General features: G+C 37.8%; 7 protein-coding genes and 1 long non-coding RNA gene across 11 annotated transcripts; 6 read left to right on the plus strand and 2 right to left on the minus strand.

Moving 5' to 3' along the window:
• The first annotated feature begins 444 nt into the window (after positions 1 to 444).
• Positions 445 to 8,669, plus strand: LOC108053149 (ankyrin repeat domain-containing protein 29). 3 transcript variants are annotated; one of them, XM_044460266.1, is made up of 5 exons: positions 445 to 582; positions 3,664 to 3,957; positions 5,434 to 5,544; positions 7,022 to 7,318; positions 7,378 to 8,669. In XM_044460266.1, the coding sequence occupies exons 2-5, from the start codon at positions 3,946 to 3,948 to the stop codon at positions 7,921 to 7,923; spliced, it is 966 nt and encodes a 321-aa protein (XP_044316201.1). In that variant the 5' UTR covers positions 445 to 582; positions 3,664 to 3,945; the 3' UTR covers positions 7,924 to 8,669. The 3 variants fall into 3 exon arrangements, with proteins under 3 accessions (XP_044316201.1, XP_044316200.1, XP_044316199.1); XM_044460265.1 differs by lacking the exon at positions 445 to 582 and adding an exon at positions 1,390 to 1,861; XM_044460264.1 differs by lacking the exon at positions 445 to 582 and adding an exon at positions 1,390 to 1,498.
• A 325-nt stretch (positions 8,670 to 8,994) lies between these two features.
• Positions 8,995 to 11,534, plus strand: LOC108053160 (glycoprotein-N-acetylgalactosamine 3-beta-galactosyltransferase 1). Its single transcript, XM_017135748.2, has 3 exons — positions 8,995 to 9,215; positions 9,731 to 10,596; positions 10,951 to 11,534. The coding sequence occupies exons 1-3, from the start codon at positions 9,173 to 9,175 to the stop codon at positions 11,365 to 11,367; spliced, it is 1,326 nt and encodes a 441-aa protein (XP_016991237.1). The 5' UTR covers positions 8,995 to 9,172; the 3' UTR covers positions 11,368 to 11,534.
• Positions 11,535 to 11,542: 8 nt separating this feature from the next.
• LOC108053161 (glycoprotein-N-acetylgalactosamine 3-beta-galactosyltransferase 1) lies at positions 11,543 to 12,708 on the minus strand. Its single transcript, XM_017135749.2, has 2 exons — positions 11,873 to 12,708; positions 11,543 to 11,819 (listed from the first exon to the last, which is right to left on the minus strand). Exons 1-2 carry the CDS (start codon positions 12,692 to 12,694, stop codon positions 11,601 to 11,603), a joined length of 1,041 nt encoding a protein of 346 aa, XP_016991238.1. The 5' UTR covers positions 12,695 to 12,708; the 3' UTR covers positions 11,543 to 11,600.
• Positions 12,709 to 13,264: 556 nt separating this feature from the next.
• LOC108053150 (phenoloxidase-activating factor 2-like) lies at positions 13,265 to 14,311 on the plus strand. The gene is made up of 2 exons (XM_044459405.1): positions 13,265 to 13,465; positions 13,532 to 14,311. Exons 1-2 carry the CDS (start codon positions 13,265 to 13,267, stop codon positions 14,309 to 14,311), a joined length of 981 nt encoding a protein of 326 aa, XP_044315340.1.
• A 2,000-nt stretch (positions 14,312 to 16,311) lies between these two features.
• LOC123037817 lies at positions 16,312 to 16,951 on the minus strand. 2 transcript variants are annotated; one of them, XR_006417635.1, is made up of 3 exons: positions 16,851 to 16,951; positions 16,699 to 16,786; positions 16,312 to 16,402 (listed from the first exon to the last, which is right to left on the minus strand). It is a non-coding gene; the product is annotated as an uncharacterized LOC123037817 (long non-coding RNA). The 2 variants fall into 2 exon arrangements; XR_006417636.1 differs by lacking the exon at positions 16,312 to 16,402 and having other exon boundaries at positions 16,685 to 16,786.
• An 881-nt stretch (positions 16,952 to 17,832) lies between these two features.
• LOC108053154 (repetitive proline-rich cell wall protein 2-like) lies at positions 17,833 to 18,814 on the plus strand. The gene is made up of 2 exons (XM_017135743.1): positions 17,833 to 18,012; positions 18,066 to 18,814. The coding sequence occupies exons 1-2, from the start codon at positions 17,845 to 17,847 to the stop codon at positions 18,669 to 18,671; spliced, it is 774 nt and encodes a 257-aa protein (XP_016991232.1). The 5' UTR covers positions 17,833 to 17,844; the 3' UTR covers positions 18,672 to 18,814.
• A 1,247-nt stretch (positions 18,815 to 20,061) lies between these two features.
• LOC108053153 (phenoloxidase-activating factor 2-like) lies at positions 20,062 to 21,524 on the plus strand. The gene is made up of 2 exons (XM_017135742.2): positions 20,062 to 20,236; positions 20,291 to 21,524. Exons 1-2 carry the CDS (start codon positions 20,072 to 20,074, stop codon positions 21,443 to 21,445), a joined length of 1,320 nt encoding a protein of 439 aa, XP_016991231.2. The 5' UTR covers positions 20,062 to 20,071; the 3' UTR covers positions 21,446 to 21,524.
• Positions 21,525 to 22,750: 1,226 nt separating this feature from the next.
• LOC108053157 (phenoloxidase-activating factor 2) lies at positions 22,751 to 23,891 on the plus strand. Its single transcript, XM_017135746.2, is given in 3 exon segments — positions 22,751 to 22,925; positions 22,988 to 23,726; positions 23,729 to 23,891. Coding segments are annotated over 2 exon segments (795 nt in total). The 5' UTR covers positions 22,751 to 22,925; positions 22,988 to 23,041; the 3' UTR covers positions 23,839 to 23,891.
• The last annotated feature ends 219 nt before the right edge of the window (positions 23,892 to 24,110 follow it).

Here is a 24,110-nt window from a genome sequence, read left to right on the forward strand (position 1 = left end):
TTTTTCATTTTTAAAATTGTTTTATACTCCTTTTGGTATTTTTTAATTTAATCACTTAATTTCCTTTTATAAAAATTTGCTTCTATTGTTCTTGTTTTACTAAATTTCTCTTATAGGTAATAAATTAACTATATATTGCATTGTATTTTTTTCATGATAAAATAAAAATTATTTATATTCTCTTTTGATTCGACATATCAGAATATAGGTATTAAAGCGTAGTTTAAAAGAAACTTAAGCTGTTTTAATTGGTAATTTAAAAAATTACATACCATTCTTAATATAAATTTTTATTTTATTTTCATATCTTTTGTAAGTTATTTCGTTTAAATTATTTTGTAGTTCCCCCAAATGTACTTGTTTGAATACCAAAAATACAGAAATCGCGGCCATGTCAAATAGTGGTGTATTTTGCGACTTCTTACATCCGGTCACACTTTTAGGGCCAAGTCTAAGCTGCAAATTTCGCGTCGGGAAAATTCTATTGCATACTTTTTGATGCATTAAATGAATAATTCCCATCAGTGCTCCCTAATACATTATTAATAATATCCTAGTTCGAGGACTTACTTTATTTGGCATGTGAGTATTGATTTTGGCAAAAATCCGTCAGTCAGTGAATGTTTTTGGTGGAATGGGCGTAAAGGGGGGTACTTATTTTTGACCTCGCTCGATGTCAGCAGCAATTTTCGTCAATGAGTAGCGGATTCCGTTAGTTCTGCTACTTTTATTACTATTTCGCGTGTGTGTGCGAGTGGGTGGTAGTGGAAGTGGGTGGGATTGTTTTAATCGCGGATTAATGCGCGCCATGTCTCGGAATTTACAGTCCACGTTGCCTATTTATAGGCGTCGCATACTCAATGAACTTTCAACGGCGGCGGCTGAGGTCAGGTCCATTTGCTTGTGAATTGCATTTGCGATCTCTTTTTCTCTGACTCTCTGGCTAAGCAGCTTAAGTTAGGACGCCAGAAAGTCGACACTAAAATACCCTGTTTTTGGTCAGAAAAAATTATGAAGATGTTACTGTTTATACGTTCCAAATATTCTGAGAAACCAATAGAATAAAGAAAAAGTAATAAAAATAACAACATTTTCTAGTTTTAAGACTTATCAAACAATACATCTTTCAATCCTTCAAGAGATACCGAAATACCATACAATACTTTGCAACGATTTTTCAAGTTCAGACCATTTTCATATTTAATTTACAATATGTTTCATACCTTTCAAAAATATTTAAACAAAAGAACAAACTAACAAATGAACTAGCTTTTGAACTAGAATTCTATAAGTCCATATACCCTGCAACTACACGGTAATACTAAAAAAAGCTACGGCTCTCCCGTTCGCTTTTGGATTTAACTTTGTTAGTTGCTCGCCAACTTTGAAAGCAATCGGTCGACTTCGCGTCGTTTGTTTTTTGAAAACCCCAGCGGCATGACTTTTGGTTTATCGTTGTTAGTTGGGTCTCTGTGTTTTGGAACTGAAACTTCTTGAGGTGAGACTCACAAGTGGTCGAGCCGCCTGTTGACCTTTTGCTTGTGCAAATTATTACATTTTTGCATAATCTGTTGGCAACGTGCTAAGTTCAGAAGAGTGCAAAAAGATAAAATGAAATGAGATCATGATAACGTGAGATGCTATTTATAAGCTCAAACACCAAATAGCAAAGATCCCGAGACCCATAATAAAGCAGAAAAATAGTATATAAAACGAATGGAAAGTGGAACTAATCATTGTGCTCATAATAATACCTATAACAAACTATAGTTGGTTATAATAGAGTTGAAAAGATGTGATACAAAATAAATTAAATTAATTATCTTTGGATAATTTGATTGGGACTTAAACAATATATCAGGTACCTATCTAGCGCCCAATTTGTATACCCTTGCAGAGGGTATTATGATTTCATTTAAAAGTTTACAACGCAATGAAGAAGACATTTCATTACCAGGAGAGTTATCCAGCTATGTCAGTCTGTCCCTTCCTACGCAAACTATCTCGATATTTCCCAAAAGACCACTTTGTATCATAGTTTGCTTCCTTTTTTGTTTAAAAAGCTATTGATCATTTAGAAATTAAGGTAAATAGCAAGTGGCTGTCAAAATTATCTTATCAGTTAAAATTACCCTGTAGCATAAAGGTCTTGTTAATAGTTACGTTATTGCATTTTTAACATTCATCATATCAGTTTGCGGGCTTATCTGAACTTAAACATATGTACACACATAGTTTATTAGTAATTTACCTTTCAAGTAATATACACATTTACATTGTTGATAAAATGGCTTTTGATTCTTTATTAAAACTATAAAAGATTAAAGACTTAAACTCTGTCCAAATAATGTTGTTACTGAAACTTCTTGTTCTTGCTTTACTTTTATATGTATTTGGTCAATTATAAAACTACCTTTTTGGGAAACCAGTCTTATATAAAAAATATTCTAAATTCATTACCAACTCACTCAGACTGTTTTAAAGAATCTTCATTCAGACCATATTTGCTTTAAATTCCCAATGGAAACCAAATCCAAAGAAAATATATCTAAAGGGCAATTAAGAATGCCTACAAGCCAAAGAAAACTGTGAACTCATGATGTCAGCAGCACACATTGCGTGTCTGGCCCAGAAGATTATGATGATGATGATGATGAAAAGCCACATGAAGAAAGCCCCGAAACTAAAACACTTTCTAGGTCAAAAGTTGAAAGGCAAAAGGGAAACATCGCAATAATCACGATGATGACCATAAAAAAAAACCAAGCATAAAAAAGTGCGACTGCATGAAATGCAATTAATAAAGCAATGTTCAACAAAGTAAAAGCCCACAAAAAGAAAAGAAAATGCTTCACTTTGACTGGCTCGTTGCGTGTTGATAGAGCCAAGTCAGGCCTGATCTGAGGGGCCGCCTGTCAATTTCCAAGGGGAGTTCCTATTAACAACAGATAAATTACAGCATGCAAAAAATTAATAGTTGTTTTTCTATTGCAACAGGGAAAATCGCATGATTTGCAAAAAAATATACAAAACCTATACTTTCTAGAAAAGGTTTGTTTACTTTAAGAGTAAACATACTTTAAATATGGATAAGGTTAAAAATACTTACATATAATTTTAATGAAAGGTAAAAAATATCAAGAAAAATAATTATACTGGGTATTTTTTACCTTTTAAAAGTCATGTAAATACAACTACTATTACTTAAAATAAATCTGCAAGGCTACCATATCGATACAAAGCAAACTGCATTTATCCTTTCACTGAATAAATAAAATAGATTGGCAGAATAATTGTTGGCAATTACATAAAGGGGAATACAAGGTAATTATAGGTTTAGTGAGAAAGGAACAAATGTCCTTCGAATAGAAGTCCTTAATAGAAGTATACCTAATTTTTTTAAAATTATAAAATGGTAAAAATAAAAAAATGGAAATCAAGCAACTTCTAATGATTCCTTTGAGCTAAGCTTCACCTTTCACCAGCTTAGTTTCAGGCATTTTCCAGGAACACCTCCCAATTGCACTGCAACTTTTTCTTTTCCAGCGTTTCTTTCATTATAATTCTAAGCTTTGCAGAACGAAAACCTGTTATAGTCGCAGCAACTTAATTTTAATGCAGCCCATGCCTTTTGGCTGTGCTCTTTTTCTCTTCAATTTACAGTGCTAGACTTTTGGGGAACTGGTCGCTCGGAATTAAACGTAGACTTGCACTTGGACTTGGACAATGAAGCCGCATCCAGTGTTGCCCGTTTTGTTGTTGGCGCGGCTGCTGGTTTTGTTGTGATTTGATTTGGTGCCACTTGCCGGCCGATCTTGTCTGCTTAGCCAGAAGTTTGCAGTTGGAGGGGCAGCGTTACAGTTCGGAAAATCGGTCAATGGAAACGGGCTTGTAAGCAGGTGCACCAAACAGACCCGGAGGCCAGGAGAGATTGGAGCCGCAGGCATGTCGCTTAAGGTAGGTAAATGCTCGAGTATTGACCCATATAACGCGTAATTGACTCATTCGCATCGACTTTGATTACTCCTAGTAATGGCGAAAACTACTGAACTGTGCTAAAATTATTTTATATTAAAAACACAACTTTTAATTTGTATCACTCTTAATTCTAAATGAAATAACCTTCACTGCGAACTGAGTATGGTTATAGCAAGGAAGGAATACCCGCCCTAATAATTTCCCAAGCCACATTTAATATTTATTATTAATTATTAAATCATTAATATTGCATCAATGGATTGACATCAGATCTACCATGTGTGGATTCTGTCTGAAGCTTTAAAAGTGTTTCTCACGTGCTACCCGCTACCTATAAATATCTTTGTCGTCATCATCAGCGACGTGATTATCATTATGGCATCACCGTCTTCATTGTCATTATGTCATTTCAGAGTGCAGAAGCATTTGCATTGTTTCCCTGGCAACTTGAGTCACGTCGTTTTCATATGAGGGTTTTCACTTGTCTTTGCCTTTCAACAGGTGCTTCAGACCACTTCATCAGTCCCTCATACCTGGCAGAAATACACAAACACACGGGCACAACTGGGCTACTTAATTCGCTTCATTAACGCAATGTTGACATTTCTATCGCATTTAGTTTGAAAAAATAATTATTGCATTTCCCCTTTTTTCGCACAAATGGTCATTGGCTGCAACTTGGGTGACTGTCGTTAGTACATGTTTCTGGGGAGATTGGTATGCCATTTAACCCTTGAACTGCTGCAGGAACTTAAAATTATTTTAGATAATTTTTGTTTATTTTTAAAACCACTTATTATTATATTAGCATTTAACAGGTTAAATTTTAAAGTTAATCGAAAAAAGATTTATCTTGATTAAAATATCAAGTCTAAAATAGAGAAATAGATAAATATAAAATTTAAAAATAAGATGAAAAAAATGATTTAAAAAATACTCATACGACCCGTGGTCAATTCTTTTTATTAAGAGGACTTAAGAGGGCTTAGGATTTATTTAAAAATAACGAATTATAAAGTATAATAAATGTAACATTTAATTACACTTAACAAACAAAGAAAAAATTCTGCACATTTACTTTAATAAATACTCATACGACCCGTATTTCACTTTCATTATTTTAATACCTTCTTTTAAAACGCCTATCTCAGGGTTAAGATTCATTTTGAAAAAATGAATTCAATGTGGTCCGACATCCGGTATGAAATAACTTTTTTTGTACATTGCTGCTCTGACCCTAATTGCTGTAAACAGGAAAAGTAATTTCCCCACGTGGCGCCCCGAATGGTGGAGCTATACAGAGGTGCTGGGGAGTGGAGGGGCAGCAATATTGAGTGGGTCTTTGGCCCTCCGGCCATGGGGTGTGGGTATCACTGCCCAAATATCTTTCTTTATTTTGACAGCTGCTGCAGGCCAAATTGTTAATTGATTCGATTCTTCTTTCGATGCCAACAGAAAGAGACGCCCTCGGACGTGCAACTGCACATGGCAGCAATGAGGGGCGACGAGGTGGCTCTACTTCGAGTTCTGGACAGCGGAAAAGTCCATGTGGATTGCAAGGATGAGGTAAGTTGAACTTGCTTAAAGGGAAACAAAATGTATATTTAAAATGATTACTGCTTACCTATGCGACATCCCCAATTTCATAACAAACATTAAAAAAGTGTTATATGACAAGTTACATCAACTTATTTTAACTTAATGCACTTTAGCTATAGCCACATGCAATCGGTAAAGCGTGACACATGCCACTTCAAAATGCTGTCAGTAAAATATTACGAAATTTCTGCCAAAATAATATTTTGTAAAGACTTTGCCACGTAAAAATCAGTTAACACGTTGTTGCTGACTTAAATACGCACCAATTGGCAAAGAAGACGAAAAGCGCAGCAAACGAAAAGCCGATAAAAACATAAGCAAAAAGCTATGTAAATAAAATTTACGAACTTTTTATACTCTTTACCCCTTTTTTAAAATTGAATTAACGATTTAATGCCTTAGTTATAAAAAAAACCATTAATAAAACCATTAATAAACCGTTATAAAACCATTAAAAAAACCATTTAATTGAAAAAACAAACTATATTATAGTCGGTTTGCCAAATAGACTTTAGTGAGTATTTACAGTACAATTAAATTAGCTTTCTTACATTACCGATAATTACTACTACTGTAGTTGAAAGATAATCAAGTGCACAAATTCAAATTAACAAGTACATCTTTAACCTGTTAATTCCAAACACTTAAGCAATATTTGAATGCCCTCGGCAAGTGTATAAAAAACGAAATGAAATTTCACTGACTGCCCAGCGAAGCGTGGACCCAAGACCAAAAAGCAAGTCCAGAGGGAAAGGAATGGAAAGTGGGCTGCGGGGGCAGTGTGCCATCGAGTTGGGTATTATGCCAGCTGGTCTGCAAAAGTCGGCGGTTAGGGCGCTACGTGACTCCCCCATATTTGCATTCAGTCCGAGTGCAACGAGTGCGATTTGCGATTTGTGGCGCGATTTCCCCTCTGGGTAATGCCACTATTTTCTTTTTGTTTTTCTCCTGTTTAGTTTTTGTCCAGTCCGAGTCATGCAAATCCACACGAAACGATTTAGCACTGAGCTGGTGAAACTAATCGCAATTTGCCATTCAAATCGTTTGATGCCCAATTAAACCATTAAAACAATTGGTTTATCATTTATCGCATTGATTTTTAAAATAAACGTAAACTGTGAATTTGTGATGGCAGGCGAGGGTACTATTTTGAGTTAGTGGATTGGAATGATTAATGCAAAACTTAAACGGTTTTAATTTATTATCAATTTAATGTGTAAATATATGCAAATTATAATTTGAGTTGTATGAGAGAAAAGAAAATTATTGTAAGCTTCCCAAACCATACATGTTCGATATAAAAAATTGTTTCGTGACAGGAATTTAAAACAACAATAGTGTTGTGTTGTATTTATAAAATCTCCGTACCAAGCTGAAATTTGATTTTAGTAAAGAAAATACTATATTTAAATATAAATAAAATGTATTTGTAATCTCATTTCAGGATGGGACAACACCGCTTATCTTGGCTGCTGCCGGAGGTCACACCTACTGCGTGATGGAGCTCCTCGATCAAGGGGCCGATCCGAACTCGCGTCGTCTCACGGGCACCACGCCCCTTTTCTTTGCCGCCCAGGGCGGTCACCTGGACGTGGTGAAGATCCTGATGAAGGCGGGTGCCAATGTGGACACGCCCTCCGCGGATGGGGGCACGCCTCTTTTTGTTGCCGCCCAGGGCGGTCATGTGAAGATAGTGCGGGAGTTGTTGGACTGTGGAGCGAATGTCAATGCCCACATGAAGGTGGGCTAAGAAGAATTCCGAAATTCCATTCCGAGATTATAATATTTCTGTTTCCGCAGGATCGTGCCACTCCAGTGTTTATATCCGCCCAGAATGGACACCGCACAGTGTTGTCGCTGCTAATCCAGGCGGATGCGGAGATCGATATCAAGCGGATAGACGGCGCCACACCCCTTTGGATAGCCGCCCAGATGGGCCAGGACCACATCTGCAAGGTGCTGCTGCAGAATGGGGCCAATGTGGACACGGTGCGCTGCGATGGCGCCACGCCGCTCTTCAAGGCGGCCCACAAGGGCCATGCGGCCGTCATCACCGTTTTGCTCAAGTACCGGCCCAATCTTGGCCAGCTGCCCAATGGAGAGTCGGCCCTGCATGCCGCCGCCATGTTTGGCCACATGACCGTCTGCAAACAACTGGTGGCAGCCGGCAGCGATGTCCTGCTGAAGAACCAGGACGGACTGACGGCCCTGCAGTTGGCACACCAACAGAAGTACACCTCCATCTGTGATTACCTCCAGGAGCGGATCAGGACGATGGTGGCACGCAGCGCCAAGGCAATGGTCAGCTCCGGAGTTTCGTCCACGGTCAAGACGATGTCGGCGTAAGGGGATATGGACTTTCGAGTGAAAACGCCTCCAAAGTACCTTTATGCACTTGGCCTTTCTGCTTATATCCAAAAAAGAGCCGAGGGAAGAGGGTGTTCCCTCGGATGCTGGGCAATCAAATGGGGGAATCAAGAGATATAATGTTTTGTAAAGCCATTTGGAACGAGATTTGAATCAAGGAAAAATAGGTCTACATTTAAACGCAAGGGAAAGAGATAAAACTCCGATTTGTGTTGCCCAGTGTAACAGTTACACCTGCACAAAAAATAATCATTACAAAAATCCACTAGTAAAAACACGTCCAAGCTAAACTTAATGGCCTCCCCCAAGGAAACCAAACTACTTATTAAATAAGCCGTATCATTCATACTAAAAACCACTTGGAGCTTGTATTTTGAATTTAACATAAACCATAACAATAATGTTAACTATAACAATTACTATAACAATGTTAACATGGACCCGAAAAGAGAATGTTACAATGCCCGCTGTACATAACCATATATATAAACTTATATTTAAATTATACCTTAAAACTATTTATAGACCTACTGTACCCTAAGCAATTGTTGACAAGTGCTTTAACTTTAAACGCCTTTTTGTCCTTAAATTAGCAATTAGTTAAACTCGATGGTTTTCTGCTTATTTCCCTGTAAAGTAGTTACGATAATTAATTAATTTCTTACTTTATTAAATTATAAGTATAGTCCACATTTTTGCAAGTTTAATAAATTGACACACGATTATTGAAGAGTTTTACTTTAAACAAATATTAAAACACGCATACTATGGGCTTGGTTCTGGAACTAGGAAAACTAAACTACTTAACAACTATACTTTATACCATAATCTTTATTCTTCTTCAATACTTACATAGATTTCCTTAAATGTAATTTTTGTCGACATGTGTAATATAATGTACTATAGTTTTTCTTGCGTCACAAAGGTTATACTAATATTGTTCAGTAGAAAGACCTATATATGAGTATCTTGAATGGGTTACGTTTGTCCAACTGTTTTTGAAAAACTACGAGTATAACGTAAGCTATCCAAACAGCTCCATTCTTAGTTCTTATGGCGATCATTCGGCTTACAAAGACGTATGGGTTCAGTTCAGTTTGACGTATTTGGTAGACAGTTGGAAATTCAACACATATGCTTTGCACAAGTGAACTTTTGACGGTTCATGTCATTCCTTTCCCGGTTGGAACATTCAAGTGATCTATACATTTAGTAGTAAAGTTCAAAGATGACAAGTGCAAGTCTTTTATCGCGCTCTCTATTAATAGAAGGTGATTACAAATTTATGGATTATTTTTATATGTTATTAAAACATTCAGAGTTTAAAACAGTATATAAATTCCTGATCAGCAACATCAATGTTGGTTTTGTCAGGAACTTAAAAAGTTATACAGAGAAAGCCGGGATCTCAGAGAATAAAGAAAGTCTTGAAAATTGCCAAATTTGGAGCACTAACATTACCAAATGACAATAATTTGCGTGGAAAATATCTTGAAATTAATGTTTTTGTAACTGTTTTAAATAAGAGCTTAAAATTACTTGAAAAGATCATTTCGTTTTTTATTGAGTTTTAAAAATTATGAAAATAGCAAGTTTTAAAATGTTTTCCTTTTTCTGAAAAAGCTGACGTGGTGGCAAATTTCGGTGTTGAGTCCACAGAAATCTTTAATAAATGTTTAGTTTTGGTGAAACACGGTATTATCTTTAGTGTTAATATTAGGAAAATTTGAAAACAGTTTTGTCATTGAATATATAAAATATATAATACCCTATTCACCGATTTCAGCTCCTCGCTCCAGATATCGCACGTTGTTGGCCCTGATTGTGGGCCTGGTGGTGGGCTACTGCATGTCCCAAATCTTCTCAAGCGTTGTGCCGAACGAGAGCCTGTATCCATATCTTAGTCGTCGCTTGCGTCCGCAAAGCCAGTTATTGTTGGGGCCGGATCACAATCCCTTCCAGCACGACCATCCCGATGACAACACCTCCGTGGCCGATCAGCTGAAAAAGGAGGTCCGCATCCTTTGCTGGGTCATGACCAATCCCACCAACCACAAGAAGAAGGCCCGCCACGTGAAGAGGACGTGGGGCAAGCGCTGCAACATCCTGCTCTTCATGAGCTCTGGCCCGGATGAGGAGCTGCCCACGGTGCAGCTGGATGTGGGCGAGGGCCGTGAGAATCTGTGGGCCAAGGTCAAGGAAGCCTTCAAGTATGTGTATAAGCACCACTATAACGACGCCGACTTCTTCTACAAGGCGGATGATGACACGTATGCGGTGATCGAGAATATGCGGTATATGCTCTATCCGTACAGTCCCGAAACACCCGTTCACTTCGGCTTCAAGTTCAAGCCGTTCGTGAAGCAGGGCTACATGTCCGGCGGAGCGGGTTACGTACTCAGTCGCGAGGCACTGCGTCGGTTTGTGGTCGAGGGCATTCCGAATCCGAAGATGTGCCTGCCGGGCACAGTGGTCAACGAGGACATCGAAATCGGGCGCTGCATGGAGCACCTGAATGTTACGGCCGGGGATTCCAGGGACGAGATTGGGCGCGGTCGCATGTTTCCATTTGTCCCGGAACATCATTTAATTCCAGCGAAATGGGACAAGAACTTTTGGTACTGGAACTACCTCTTCTACAAGACGGATGACGTAAGTTTTAATTTGGCTAAAGTTTTAATATTTAGTTGGCATAGGAAAGTAAAATGGGAGATTTAAAATAAAAAGTTCTTTATAAAATGAGCATGGTAAATAGCATACCCAATTTGTCTTGGGTCCCCAAATTTTCCTTGTTTAATCCAAGTTTCAATTCTGTCTAAAATAATACATTTTTCAGCCACTTAGTCAACAAATATGTATAATAAATTTAGTTTTTGTCATACTTTTGACAATTGTTCTATTAGATTTATAATTCCATATTGAAATAGGTATGATATACATATATTGTTGATAATTTAAATATATGACAAATTTTGTTGAGATTATTATAAATTACATTTTTACCAGGGTCTCGATTGCTGCTCGGATTTGGCCATCTCCTTTCACTATGTTGCCCCAAATATGATGTACGTGCTGGACTACCTGATCTACCATTTGAAGCCGTATGGTATGATGCGATCGCTAGAACCTCTTCCTGCCAAACTAGCAGTGGGCCAGTTGCTTCCCGCTCCTGTTGAACGTCCTTTGGGCAGTAATGAGGATTCCGCGGATGACATGGACAGGTTATTCCCCACCACAACTGAGAAGCCGAAGGAACCCGAAGCCAAGGAAGTGGAATCCAAGGAGATTGAAAGAGAAGAGGAAAAGCAGTCAAATGAAACTGAAGCAGCGGATGATTCCAGAACAACTGACGATGATTCTGAGCATACGGATGAGGAAACGAATAAGGATTCAAAATCCAAGAAAACTTCGAGGCGACATTAGAACTGTTTTCATTTTTCCTATAGCATAGTGTTTTAATAATCATTTAAAGTTGCCTTAAATTATGAAGCTTTCGCATTGTATTTGCTATAATAATAATGTCCTAGCTACTTAAATCATTATAGTCAAATAGTTTAATAAACATTCTAAAGTATGTTCAATAAATGTAAACATACGATTTTAAGACCTTTTCAAAAGTATGTGTTTTATGTAAGGCAAAAATTAATTAAAGGTCTTCAATAGGCATAGTTCACTGCCACATCTTCCTCAATATTTTGTGGTTGATATCCTTTAATGTCCTTCTTCACTGTAGTGCCATACTTGACTGGCAGGGACTCCACTGGAAGCCTCCGTCCAAAAGCCCTTAATCTATAGATCATATACTCGAAACAATGCATGTAGCGATGTTGAACGTAGTGAAACGAAACAGCATAGTTGGACCAAGAAAATATTCCCTGAAAAAAATCAGCTCTTAGGTAAGATATTAATTTACAATTAGACTACGAACATCTTGGGTCCTGTAGGCGAGGAATTTCCAGAACCAGAACTTGGGATCGTAGCGAAGGTACATATTGGATCTGGCCTGTGGCTCAACGAGATACATCCGTCTGCGTCCTTCGGAATCGCAAGAGTTTCCCGCCATCACATTGGCGTTCTCGAGGCACTCCTTCAGTTTCCCGCCCGTGGGACCCGCGTCCTTTGGCTCGCACTTCGATGGGTTTGGCAGGGATACCTCCACGAAGCGACGCAGTGCAGCACGACTCATCACAGTGCCCGGGTATCCGAAGTAGATGGCCAACTCTGGGCTGTACGGATAGACCATGTACCGCAGATTCTCCATCAGCACATAGGTCTCATCGTCGGCCTCCAGAAACCAGTCGGCATCGTTCAAGTGCTGCTCGTAGAGGTACTTCAGCGCGGCCTTCGTTTTCCGCCACGTCTCACGGAAGTTGGCATTGGCGGCGGGCAGGGCCACGGATCCCTTGAGATTGGTGTCGTTCCGGCTGCTGAAGAAGATCAGCTTGTTGCACCTCCTGCCCCAGGTTTCCAGAACGGCCTGGGCCTGCGGCTTGTGGTTGCTGGGCTTTGTATGGACATAGCACAGGACTCGCACTTCCTCGCTCAAATCGATGTCGAGTGGATTCGTTCCGGTCGTGCGATTCGCATGCGATTTAAGGTCAATAATAGGCCAGAGAACGACCTGGGTTATCAGATATCCAATACCGATGCCCAGGAGCAAAAATAGCACTGGGCGGGAGGTTGATGACGAAACTGAATGCTGTTGATAGTAGCTATTTCGATCCAGAAAAACGCACTCCTTTCTTTCCATTTTTGCTGGTTCTGTGTTCGTTCTGAATCCATATGTGTATTCGCTGTAGTTACACCTATCAGTAACGCCTAATTTTATTAAAGAGCTGAGTAAGTCTTCTGAGAGGTTAAGCATAGAAAACAGCTTTTGCAATGTGTTCTCTGCAATGCTGGTTACACTGGCAAAAAAATAATTAAACCTTTATTTCATTTTGATGTTTTAAGCTTGGTACATTTTTAATGATGAAATATTAATTTCATTTATACATTAAAGCGCTTTTTGAAAAACCAAAGTAGTAATTGGGAAATTTTTAGATTAATCTAGTTCTGCTCATAATATAAAAAGTACATAGATGTACTTAAATTTATAACTTACAAAAATGACGAAATAAAGACTTGCCAATTACCAACAAATTTTTATTTGCCATAAATTGTACTCTTAAACTAGGTAGGACCCTATATATAAGTATCACCAACAAAAATGCCTGCTTTGATTAAAAAAAAATTGAACCATGAACTGTGTTTTTCCCAGAACTGATAAGGCGAAGATTCTTATAAGCTGGCAACACATTCACATTATCAGTCTTTTAAAATGTTTCTTCTGAAGTGGACACTTTTACGCCATTGGGCAATAGGAGTTTTTCTTTTAAGCTGCATAATTCATTGTGATGCCTGTTCTTCTCCGTATCATTGTGCTGCCAATCGACTTTGTTTGAAAGTGGCTAAAATTGGAAAAAATGATTTAAGAACTCCATGCAAGGCGAATGAAATCTGTTGTGAATACTCAAATATTGTAAGTACCACATTGTCATATTGATTTGCCCAAGACTGAAATTCATTTTTTTTTCCAATTAAAAAGACTAATGAGAGGAACTCAAGACCCGGCCAATTTCCCTGGACGATCGCTCTATTCAGCGATGGAAAATTCTTTGGAGGCGGATCCCTCATTGCGCCACGAGTTGTTCTTACAGTAGCTCACTCCATAAGGCTTAAGTCAGAGGCTAATATTATGGTGAGAGCTGGCGAATGGGATTTAGCATCCGCATCGGAACCGTTTTCGCATGAGGATAGATATGTGGCCAAAATCGTTCGACATAAAGAGTTTGTACAATCTACTGGGGCCAACGATATAGCCCTTCTGTACCTCACTTCGCCGTTCGAGTTGAAGGACCACATCCAGACCATCTGTTTGCCCCACCAAGGAAAGGTCTTCCTGCAAGATCGCTGTCTGGTTGCCGGATGGGGAAAGCAATCGTTCGAGGCTCCACAGTTTTCGCAAGTGCAAAAGAAAATCGATTTACCGATGGTGGACAGAGGGCAATGCCAAAACCTCTTGAGGACCCGCCTTGGCCCCACCTTTGAGTTGGCCAGCAGCCTAATCTGTGCCGGCGGAGAGAAGGACAATGATGCCTGTACCGGCGATGGAGGATCCGCCCTGTTCTGCCCACTGGGCGTACACGACAATCGCTACTTGCAGGCTGGCATCGTCAACTGGGGCGTCGAGTGTGGCAAGGAAAATGTTCCAGCAGTTTTCACAAGTGTGGCCATTTTCAGAGATTGGATTGACCAAAGCCTGGCAGTGAACTCAGTGGAACCCCTTACGAACTGCGCTCTTGTCGGTCCAAGAATCGTCGGGTAATCAAGAAAACAAACTCATAATGGATCTTTATTCAAAATAAAACAATTTTTTTGTTCTATAATACTATTGTGTTTTAGGGGAGGATACATATATATATGAAAAAAAACTTACTCACCAATTAAAAAATATTTGGCCAAAAATCTTCTATCTACCTATTACGCAATGCGCAATGTTTCAAAATAAATTAATCATGAATCATCGCTAAGAGTACCGAATTTTGTACAAACAAAGCTTTATGCCATTTCTTATCATGTCAACTTATTGATCATGCCTAAATTGAGTCAAAATATAGAAAAAACAAATAAGGGAAATTGGTCTTAGCTAGAATGTTAAAAGGGTTATATTTCTTTAATCTGAATTAACTCTTTGTTTGAAAATAAAAATCTATTTTTGAAAATAGTTATATTTGTAAGAATTCCATATCATTCCATATACCATTTCTATTGGTTACTTAGGCAATTAATAGATTTAAGATGAAAGGGAATAAGCTTTAAAAAATATTGTTGTGCAATTAATATCTTTAATTAATAGTTAAGTTGCCATTTTAATTCCCTTGCTGAGGGTATTATAATTTTGATCAGAAGTTTGTAACGTAGTGAAGGAGACATTTTCAATCCTTAAAAATACAATTTTTGATCAGCATCCCTAGGCGAGTTGATATAGCCGTGTTCGTCTATACTAATTAATTATATGTGTACGCATTTTAAAAACAGCGCTGATAGAAGGTCTATATCCCCAGGCTACCATAGAAACAATCCGCTTAAATTTGTTAAATATTCTCATTATACCTTTGCAGAGGGTATTATAATTTTGGTCAAAAGTGTGCAACGCAGTGAAGGAGACATCTCCGACCCTATAAAGTATATATATTCTTGACCAGGATTACTTCCTGAGTTGATATAGCCATGTCCGTCTATCCGTCTGTCTGTTTCTACGCGAACTAGTCTCTCAGTTTTAAAGATATCGAATTGAAACTTTGCACACACCCTTCTTTCCTTTGCACGCAGTATATATGTCGGAACGGGATCGGCCGACTATATCCTATAGCTGCCATATAACTGATTGATCGGAAATGTCATAACTTTCGTGTTTGTAAAGTTAGGAAGTTGGGACTTTCTATGGGTTTTATATTTGGCCAATCAATCCGACCTACCAAATTTCATATGGACCGGACGACTATATCCTATAGCTGCCATATAACTGAACGATTGAAAATGCCATAACTTTGGTGTTTTTAAAGTTGGGAAGTTTGGATTTTTTATGAGTATTAAGAATGCATCAGAGTATTCTGCAAGGGTATATCAACTTCGGCTCCGCCCGAAATTAGCTTTCCTTTCTTGTTATTCATTTATTTAGTTTAAAATAAGTTGTATTTAAATATCGAAATGCATTTAAAGAATTTATTTCGTTAGATTTTCTGAAACAACGAATAGAGTCTGAACCAAGTCTTTGAGTTTATTTATAGCCGGACTTCACATAATTTCAAACTCTGCCATTAATAACCCACATTCAAAATGTGAAAGTATGTTACAATGGAATATTAAGTAAAATAATCAATCTTTAAATAGCCTTCACTGTTTTTAAGGGAATTACGACTATAATTTGCTCACCAAAAGGTGTTACTTTATTTTAAGTTGCTTAAATAATTAATTAAGTTAAGTTATTCTAAAAATGGTACATACTCTGTTTATTCCTTGACTGACAGCATCCGGTTGAAGTGATGATATCGCCCTAAGTCTCCTGCAATCGCTTCTCAATAACACACACACACAAAACCTGGAATTAGAAATAAATAATAAAAATAATTAAATACTTGATTCAAGCATCATGGTGTCCAATCAAAATAAGATGGTATCACCCGCATTTTAATAATTTATTTTAAAAACTAATGCCTAAATTTATTACATACCTCGTTGTCATTTTGAAAGTGCATCCTTAAGTCCAGTTTGGGGTTACTTCTGCTCCAAAATAACGAATGATGTCTGACGAAAATAATGTCGCTGTTTTTGGTAGTCCATGTTGCGGCGAAATTCTCCGGCTTATAATGCCTTATTCTTACTTATTGTTAACAATTTTGATTTACTTCATGTGCTTAAAAAAATTAGTATTAATATGTTTTAAATGCATTGAAAGATTTAGATAAAATTTAAATTTGTTGAAAAAACGAATATTCTTATTACTTATGGCCGGACTCCACTGAGTCTTAATTTCAATTTTTTGCAATTAAGTGAAATAACCAATCTGTTAATAGGCTTTTAGCCTTCTTAAGGGAAATCTCTAATAGTTATGACTATGAATTCTTACTTAAAAAATACTTTGCCTACTTTAAGGTGCTATTTTATATTAAATTGCTTAAATAATTAAGTTATCCTAGAAATGGGACTCACTCCGTTGGTTTCTTGATGCACTGCATCCGGTTCAAGTGATGGTACCGCCATATGCCTCCAGCATACACTCCCCAGGCGCACACTAAACCTGGAATTATAATTTAAACAATTAATTTAATGTATTTAATTTAATTAGACATATTACTATGTACCATATTAGGTCCTTGATCCTGCATCCTGGTGATCAACCCAAATAAGTAGGCATCACCAAATATGATCCTTGAGTAACACACTCACACACACAGACTTTCGGTCAAATGGATCGACTGGATTTTTCGCGTGCCACAGTCCCTACTCCATGAAGATTTGGCCAGAACTGGTTGGGAATTATAAAGTAGTCAATGGTAAAAATTCTCATTATGTATGACGTGGTAATAACATTAACATAACATTGACATAGCTTTAACATAACTTAACATAACATTAACATAGCATTAACATAGCATTAACATAGCATTAACATAATTTTAACATAACTTTAACATAACTTTAACATAACTTTAACATAACTTTAACATAACTTTAACATAACTTTAGCATAACTTTAACATAACTTTAACATAACTTTAACATAACTTTAACATAACTTTAACATAACTTTAACGTAACTTTAACATAACTTTAACATAACTTTAAGATAAAGTTAATGGCCACGTCATAGTTAATTTTCATTTTTACTATCAACTTATACTTATATATTATTCATAACTAGTTTTTGCTGTTTTTCTATTTTTCAAAATATTCCTTTGATATATAGTGATAATTTACTATATCAGAATCTAGCTATTAGTTTTGTCAAACTTGGACAACAATATCATATAGCTGCCATAGAAACGATGTGAAAATGCAGCGCAAAATCGACATAGCTTTATTGCTTTTAGTAACATAGGCATAGAAATCGAAATGTAGTTGTTTTGTAATAACTGCAAGGGTATATAAACTTTGGCTTGCCGAAGTTTGCTTCCTTTCTTGTTTTTATTATCAGTTCAGATCAGATTATGGTATGTGTATAAATTTATACTCAATAAACATCAATCAGACAAAGAAGAAAAAAAAACCTACCAAAACTGATAAGCCAAGGTATATAAGCTCTTCTTCGCTCCACTGGCTGTCAGTCTTTCGTTAATTATTAAACTTGAGTGCACGATGTTTCGATTCTGGGCAATAGCAGCCCTACTTTTAATATGCATTTCTGATGCTGATCTATGCCTTTATCGATGTACTCAAAAAGGATCTTGCAAAAAGATAGTGCTTACTATCGAAGGCGGAGAACCATGCTGGTTCAGTGAAGACTGTTGTGCGGATGGGTTTGCGGTAAGTCTATAAAATAATTTATTTTGTACATACTGATTTTCATAAATTTATAGTGGCCACAAGACCCGCAACACGAGAAGAACCAACAACGCACCGCAGAGTACCCGAACCCAGCGCAATATTACCCAACAGCATTCCCACAAATCCAACAACCCGCCCCAAAGTATCAGGACCCAGAAGCACCAAGGCATCCGAACCGATTCGAACCCATCTTTCCACCTGTCTCCAAGTACCCACAAATGCAACAAACCCCCCCAAATTATCCGAACCAAGAACCACCTAAGTATGCGAACTCAATCGAACCTATCTTTCCACCCGGCTCCAAGTACTCTAACCCAGTCCATCAATTCCAACAACACGTCCCAAAGAATCCGAACCAAGAACCACATAACTATGCGAACCCAATCGAACCCATCTTTCCACCCGTCTCCAAGTACCCCAACCAAGAACCACCGAACCGATTCGAACCCTTCTTTAATCCCGTCCACAAGTACACACAAAACCAACAACTCGCTCCAAAATATCCGAACGCAGAATCACCAAAGTATCCGAATCCAATCGAACCGATCTTTTCACCGGTCTTTAAGTGCCCCTACCAAGTCCTACAACCCGTCCAAAAGTATCCCAGCCCAGAACCATCAAAGTACCTTAATTGGTGATTGGTGACTAATCTAATTCTGCTCATAATATAATACTATAAGCAATTGATTTTAAATTAAGTTTAATAATTTCTGAAAATAGATGTACATCAATTTCTAAATTTCAAACATTACGAAATAAAGACTAGACAATTACCTGCAAATTTTTGTCTACTGTAAAAATTGCCCTTTAACAAGGTAGGAACCATTTTCTACCCTATATATTAGTATAATCAACAGAAAATGCTTGTTTTGTGAAATAATCTATTTTATTTTTGTGAAATTTTATAATGGTTTAGGAAACGTACAATTTGAACCATGAACTTTAGTTCCGCGAACTGATAAGCCAAAGATGTTTATAAGTTAGCAACGCATTTATGTCAGAGACTAATATTTTGGTGAGAATGGGGAATGGGATTTAGCATCCGAAAATCGGCAAAAATCGTTCGAGATGAAGAGTTTTTATACTCTAATGGGGACAGCAATATAACCCATCTGTATCTCATTTCCCTAATAGTGCAATACCAAAATCGGTTGAGAAGAACCCATTTAAAATAGATTTTGACGAAAATCTTCTATCTATCTATTATATGCGGTGCGCAATGTTTTCAGTGTTTCAATATAAGTTGTACAAAAAAAGCTTAATACCATTTCTTATCATGTCAAAATATAGATTTCAAGAACAAATTTGTTGGATTAGGACCTTACAATTTTGATACACCAGAGGCAGTCACACATACTATGCCATATTCGCAGTTTATTTCTGTGAGTAATTTGCATATCAAAACTTGTTGATGTGTGTTTGCTGTCCGCGGTTTTATAGTGCGTTATTTATAAAGACAATTCCCCGAAGAAAACAGTTGTCGCTAATCTATATACTAAATTATCTTTACACCTAGAAAAAACCAATTTGAAAACTGATCTTAGCTAACATTTAAAAATATTTTTTAAAAGTGAAGGAGACATATTCAATCCTATAAAGTATACATATTTTTGATCAGCATCACTAGCCGAGTTGATATGGCCATGTCCGTCTGTTCGTCTATACAAATTAAGGGCTTGGTTTAAAAGCTAGAAACTTTTGCAATTCTCTGTTTAAAGAACTCTTTGGTTTTTCGGTGTTTTCGATTTTTAAACCAATGCCTGGAGTTTTATCGAAATTGGATGACTATATCCTATCTCTAGCTGCTTCTTGCTTAAAATGATAGTATTACATCACTTCAGATCCGACCCTGGAGTTGAATATATCCTATAGCTGTTATATGGGTTTGCCCTTGTGTACAAATAACATATATACTCAAAAATGACCAATCAGTGACATAAAAAAGACAAACAAAAAACCCAAGCTGATAAGCTAAGGTATATAATCTCTCGTTCGCTCCATTGGCCGTCAGTCTTTTGTTAATTATCTTGAGTGAACGATGTTTCGATTCTGGGCAATAGGAGCCCTACTCTTATGCATTATATGCAATTCTGATGCTGTGCCCTGCAACACTCCAAATCATTGTGTTGCGGGTGGAACTTGCAAAAATAAAGTAATAGGAACCTGTTTTTTCAGTGAAGAATGTTGTGCGCCTGCGATCGGGGTAAGTCCATAAATTATTTTCATTTATTACATACTGATTTTTATCAATTTATAGTGGCCACAAGTCACGCAAAACGGCCTGTTAGAAGGCCCACAAAGTAAACCAACCGTTCCTTGGAATCCGAACCCTGAACCACAAGAGCATGCGAACCCAATCAAACCCAACTTTCCACCCGGCTCCCTTAACTCTAACCAAGTCCCTCAAATCCAACAACACGTCTTAAAGAATTCGAGCCCAGAACCACCTGGGCAAGATTTCTTACAACCTGTCATATTTGAACCGAACCCTGAACAGCCAGAGTTTGTTACCCCAGAACCAACGAAGTCTCCGAACCCAGAACCACCGAACAATCAGATCCCAGACGAACGAAGAGATCAGCGTAATCCAGCTCCACCAAGTCAACAACCGAAGCTGAATGATCCTTATGACGAATATTGCGGGTGGAGCAATCGAAACCAATTATTTGCGAGTGAGCCAGTGCCTGTAAGGCATCAATATCCCTGGACCATCGCTCTTTTCAACCATGGTAACTACTTCGCAAGCGGATCCCTAGTTTCCCCTGGAGTTGTCGTGACAGTAGCTCATCTTATAAACACGACGAACATTGTGGCCAGAGCTGGCGATTATGACTTTTTATTGCGCGTGGAGCAGTTCCCACCGGATGAGCGTCATGTGGCCAGGATCCAGATCCACGACAACTATCAACCACAGAATGGGGCCAATAACATAGCCCTTCTATTTCTGGAGTCGCCGTTCACATTGAGAACTCACATCCGGACCATATGCCTACCTCAGCAGTACAAATCCTTCGACAGCAAGCGCTGCGTGACTGCCGGATGGAGCAAGTTTTCGGATATGAAACTCCAAGATTCCGATGTTCAAGCACAAAAGGAACTGACAGTAGCCCAAAAAGACTGCCAGAATATATTCAAGGGAAACTATCAGCGGCCCGGGGGCCTAATTTGTACCGCCGGAGTGGGGGACGATAATGCCTGCACTGTCGATAGCGGATCCCCTTTGTTCTGTCCACTGGAGAACCAACCGCATCGCTACGAGCTAGCTGGTATTTCCAGCCGGAACTATGGATGTGGTCAAGAAAGGGTAGTTTCATTGTTCACTGACGTGGCCGAGTTGTCGGGTTGGATTAAGGGGCAGCTGCAGCAAGGTGTGGAGGGAAACCCCGGCAAAATCACTCCAAAGATGGGATAATAAATAACTGAATAATGTTTTGTCAGCTGAAATCACTTTTCGCTAATGGGTTAATAAAATGTATCCATGATTAAAAGTATGTATTTATTGTTTTTATTGAACTCTGTTGGGTGGTCACATCAAGTAAAATATATAACATATAATATAGATTTTATCTCAGCTTTGAATGGTTGTAAGACGCATATTTTTTCTTTAGTGTATTTCGATTTGTATACCTTGAAGAGAATAACACATATAATAGCACTTAGTAAATAAGTCGGAGGGAAAAGAATCGGACGATCTTATCATATAGCTCCCATACGAATGTATGTTTTAAACATATACTTTAATAAATATAGATTTTTTACCATTTCAGAATTTATTTACGAAGACTTGACTACTCTATTATTATTATCAAGAAAGCTTCGTTTTTAAGTATATACACATGTTAAAGGCTATATTAACTGATAATTGTATGTCGACTTATTATTGCATTAACTTGAACTTGCGTTATCCCATTTAAATTATTCAGTCGTTGTTTTATGACATATACATATTTATATTTGCAAATTCCAACTTAAAATTGACATACTTATCAAGAAAAACGCACACAAACACATTCTATCTACGATAAGATCGAAGCAAGTGTTATTTTATATATATATACAAGATCAGTATTATTGCACTCTTGGACTTTCCGAATTTATTTTCGCGTGAAAAAATTGAAATGATGCTTGACAATTATTGTATACTTGTGGAGTAATTGTATTTGTTGATAAGTATGTAACAGGTAAAAGAAAGCGTTTCCGACTCTATGAAGAATATATATTTTTGCTCAGTCGATCTAACCATGTCTATCTGTCTGTCCAATCAGCAATTTTTGAGTAATATAACATCATTTAAAACAAAATTGTATTGATTGCACTGGCGATAAGATAATAGGCAACGTTTTAATTTAGTTTTAATGTTATTCTAAAATTGACAAAAGGAAAAAAGTAAAAGACGGAAAAACAAAAAAATAATTCTCAGTCGCACCTTTATAAATAAGTCAAAGATACAGTACAAATAGTACTTATTTTTACTTCCCCAATTTTTATCGTTAAGTAAAAAAAATAATATTCTTTTTGAGATTTCTGGTTAAACAAGATATCTACTACATTTCAAATTTTACAAAATAATTTCTAAATGATTAAATCTATTTCTAAATCTACTTTGCTCTGATTATTTTATTTTTAATGTTTTATTTTGATTTTCTTATCTCTAGAGCAAAATAAGTTGTCATGTACGAGCACCGACGTTTTGAGAATCTGTTGTCGAGAGAACGATGGCACATCTCTGGGCGCTTTTAGCTCCCTTTTTCGGTTGCATTGTGTTTAGCGATGCTAGCAACATATGCTTGGATTCCAATCGGTGTGTTCCCAAAGAAAATTGTCCACAAAAGGATATCAGATCTGCAATCCTTTGTAAGGGCACTGAAGTCTGCTGTCACAGGTCCAAAGTGGTAAGGACAAATAATCACCTATCGTTGTAGTCAATTAAGGCGGACCCTGTTTTTTTTTGTAGATTGGCCTAAGTAATGGATCTGCTGCTAGACCTCGACCCATCACTCTTTGTGGCATGAGTAATTCAAATGGACTAGATGAAAACATACAGGTATATGATGACCAGGCAGGACCTGGCCAATTTCCCTGGGTGATGGCATTGTTCGCCAAGGGCCGATACCTTGGAGGCGGCTCTCTGATTGCCCCAGGACTAGTACTAAGTGCGGCCCACCTTCTGGTAGATAAGTCCAGTGTCGACATTAGGATTAGAGCTGGCGCTTGGGACTTGAAATCCCCTACGAAGGTGTTCCCGCCCGAGGAGCGTCAAGTGACTAAGATCCTGTTGCACGAGGCATTCGATTACTTGAACGGAACTAACAACTTGGCTCTCCTCTTTCTGGATTCGCCATTCGAGCTAAAATCCCACATCCAGACTATATGCCTACCCATTTCGGGAAAGACGTTCGAGGAAAGGCGCTGCATGGTTGCCGGTTGGGGAATGAGGACTGGTAATAGGTTCCTAACCATCCAACAGAAAGTCGCCTTGCCCATAATCGATGGTGCGAAGTGCCAGGATCAGTTCCGACTAACCCATTTGGGCCACAACTATCGGCTGCACGATAGTTTAATTTGTGCCGGCGGAGAGAAGGACAACGATGCCTGCTATCGATTTGGAGGATCTGCCTTGTTCTGCTCTCTCGAAGAGGACCCCAATCGCTACGAGCAGGCTGGTATCCTCGCCTGGGGCATCGAGTGTGGCCAGCCTACACAAGTGTATCCAAGTTCAAAGACTGGATTAATCCGCATTTGGAGCAAGTGTTAAGCGTACCAGGAGATATTATCAATCTCATGCAGGGCCATCTTAGAACATAAGTTATGAAGAGAACTCATATGTTTTGAGCATCGTGTATAAATTCCCAAAATAAAGGTCGAAATAGTCAAAAGTCAAGATCAGACTCTTATCACTTGGGTTTTTAGACTCATCGCCATAAAATGGCAAAAAATTGAGGGTTTTTCCGGGACATTTATAAATATTTCCCACAAAAAAAGGCCTGAAATACAGCTATCATTAAAAACAATAAAGCTTTGGAAGCTTACAAGTATAAATGATTGTTGTCCGATTTTATAAATTATGGGATTAAAAT

The sequence above is a fragment of the Drosophila rhopaloa genome, unplaced genomic scaffold (assembly GCF_018152115.1).
Source record: "Drosophila rhopaloa isolate 14029-0021.01 unplaced genomic scaffold, ASM1815211v1 contig_2, whole genome shotgun sequence".
Classification (NCBI taxonomy): domain Eukaryota; kingdom Metazoa; phylum Arthropoda; class Insecta; order Diptera; family Drosophilidae; genus Drosophila; species Drosophila rhopaloa.

Bases quoted from the DNA above. Each gene is read 5' to 3' on its own strand.
- LOC108053149 (XM_044460266.1), top strand. The intron at 5,545-7,021 runs GTAAGTTGAACT...ATCTCATTTCAG, and splicing joins ATGTGGATTGCAAGGATGAG to GATGGGACAACACCGCTTAT. The intron at 7,319-7,377 runs GTGGGCTAAGAA...CTGTTTCCGCAG, and splicing joins ATGTCAATGCCCACATGAAG to GATCGTGCCACTCCAGTGTT.
- LOC108053160 (XM_017135748.2), top strand. From the start codon at position 9,173: ATGACAAGTGCAAGTCTTTTATCGCGCTCTCTATTAATAGAAG. The intron at 9,216-9,730 runs GTGATTACAAAT...CACCGATTTCAG, and splicing joins GCGCTCTCTATTAATAGAAG to CTCCTCGCTCCAGATATCGC. The intron at 10,597-10,950 runs GTAAGTTTTAAT...CATTTTTACCAG, and splicing joins TCTTCTACAAGACGGATGAC to GGTCTCGATTGCTGCTCGGA.
- LOC108053161 (XM_017135749.2), bottom strand. From the start codon at position 12,694: ATGGAAAGAAAGGAGTGCGTTTTTCTGGATCGAAATAGCTACTATCAA. The intron at 11,820-11,872 runs GTTCGTAGTCTA...GATTTTTTTCAG, and splicing joins TCGCCTACAGGACCCAAGAT to GGAATATTTTCTTGGTCCAA.
- LOC108053153 (XM_017135742.2), top strand. From the start codon at position 20,072: ATGTTTCGATTCTGGGCAATAGGAGCCCTACTCTTATGCATTATATGC. The intron at 20,237-20,290 runs GTAAGTCCATAA...ATCAATTTATAG, and splicing joins GTTGTGCGCCTGCGATCGGG to TGGCCACAAGTCACGCAAAA.
- LOC108053154 (XM_017135743.1), top strand. From the start codon at position 17,845: ATGTTTCGATTCTGGGCAATAGCAGCCCTACTTTTAATATGCATTTCT. The intron at 18,013-18,065 runs GTAAGTCTATAA...ATAAATTTATAG, and splicing joins GTTGTGCGGATGGGTTTGCG to TGGCCACAAGACCCGCAACA.
- LOC108053150 (XM_044459405.1), top strand. From the start codon at position 13,265: ATGTTTCTTCTGAAGTGGACACTTTTACGCCATTGGGCAATAGGAGTT. The intron at 13,466-13,531 runs GTAAGTACCACA...CCAATTAAAAAG, and splicing joins GTTGTGAATACTCAAATATT to ACTAATGAGAGGAACTCAAG.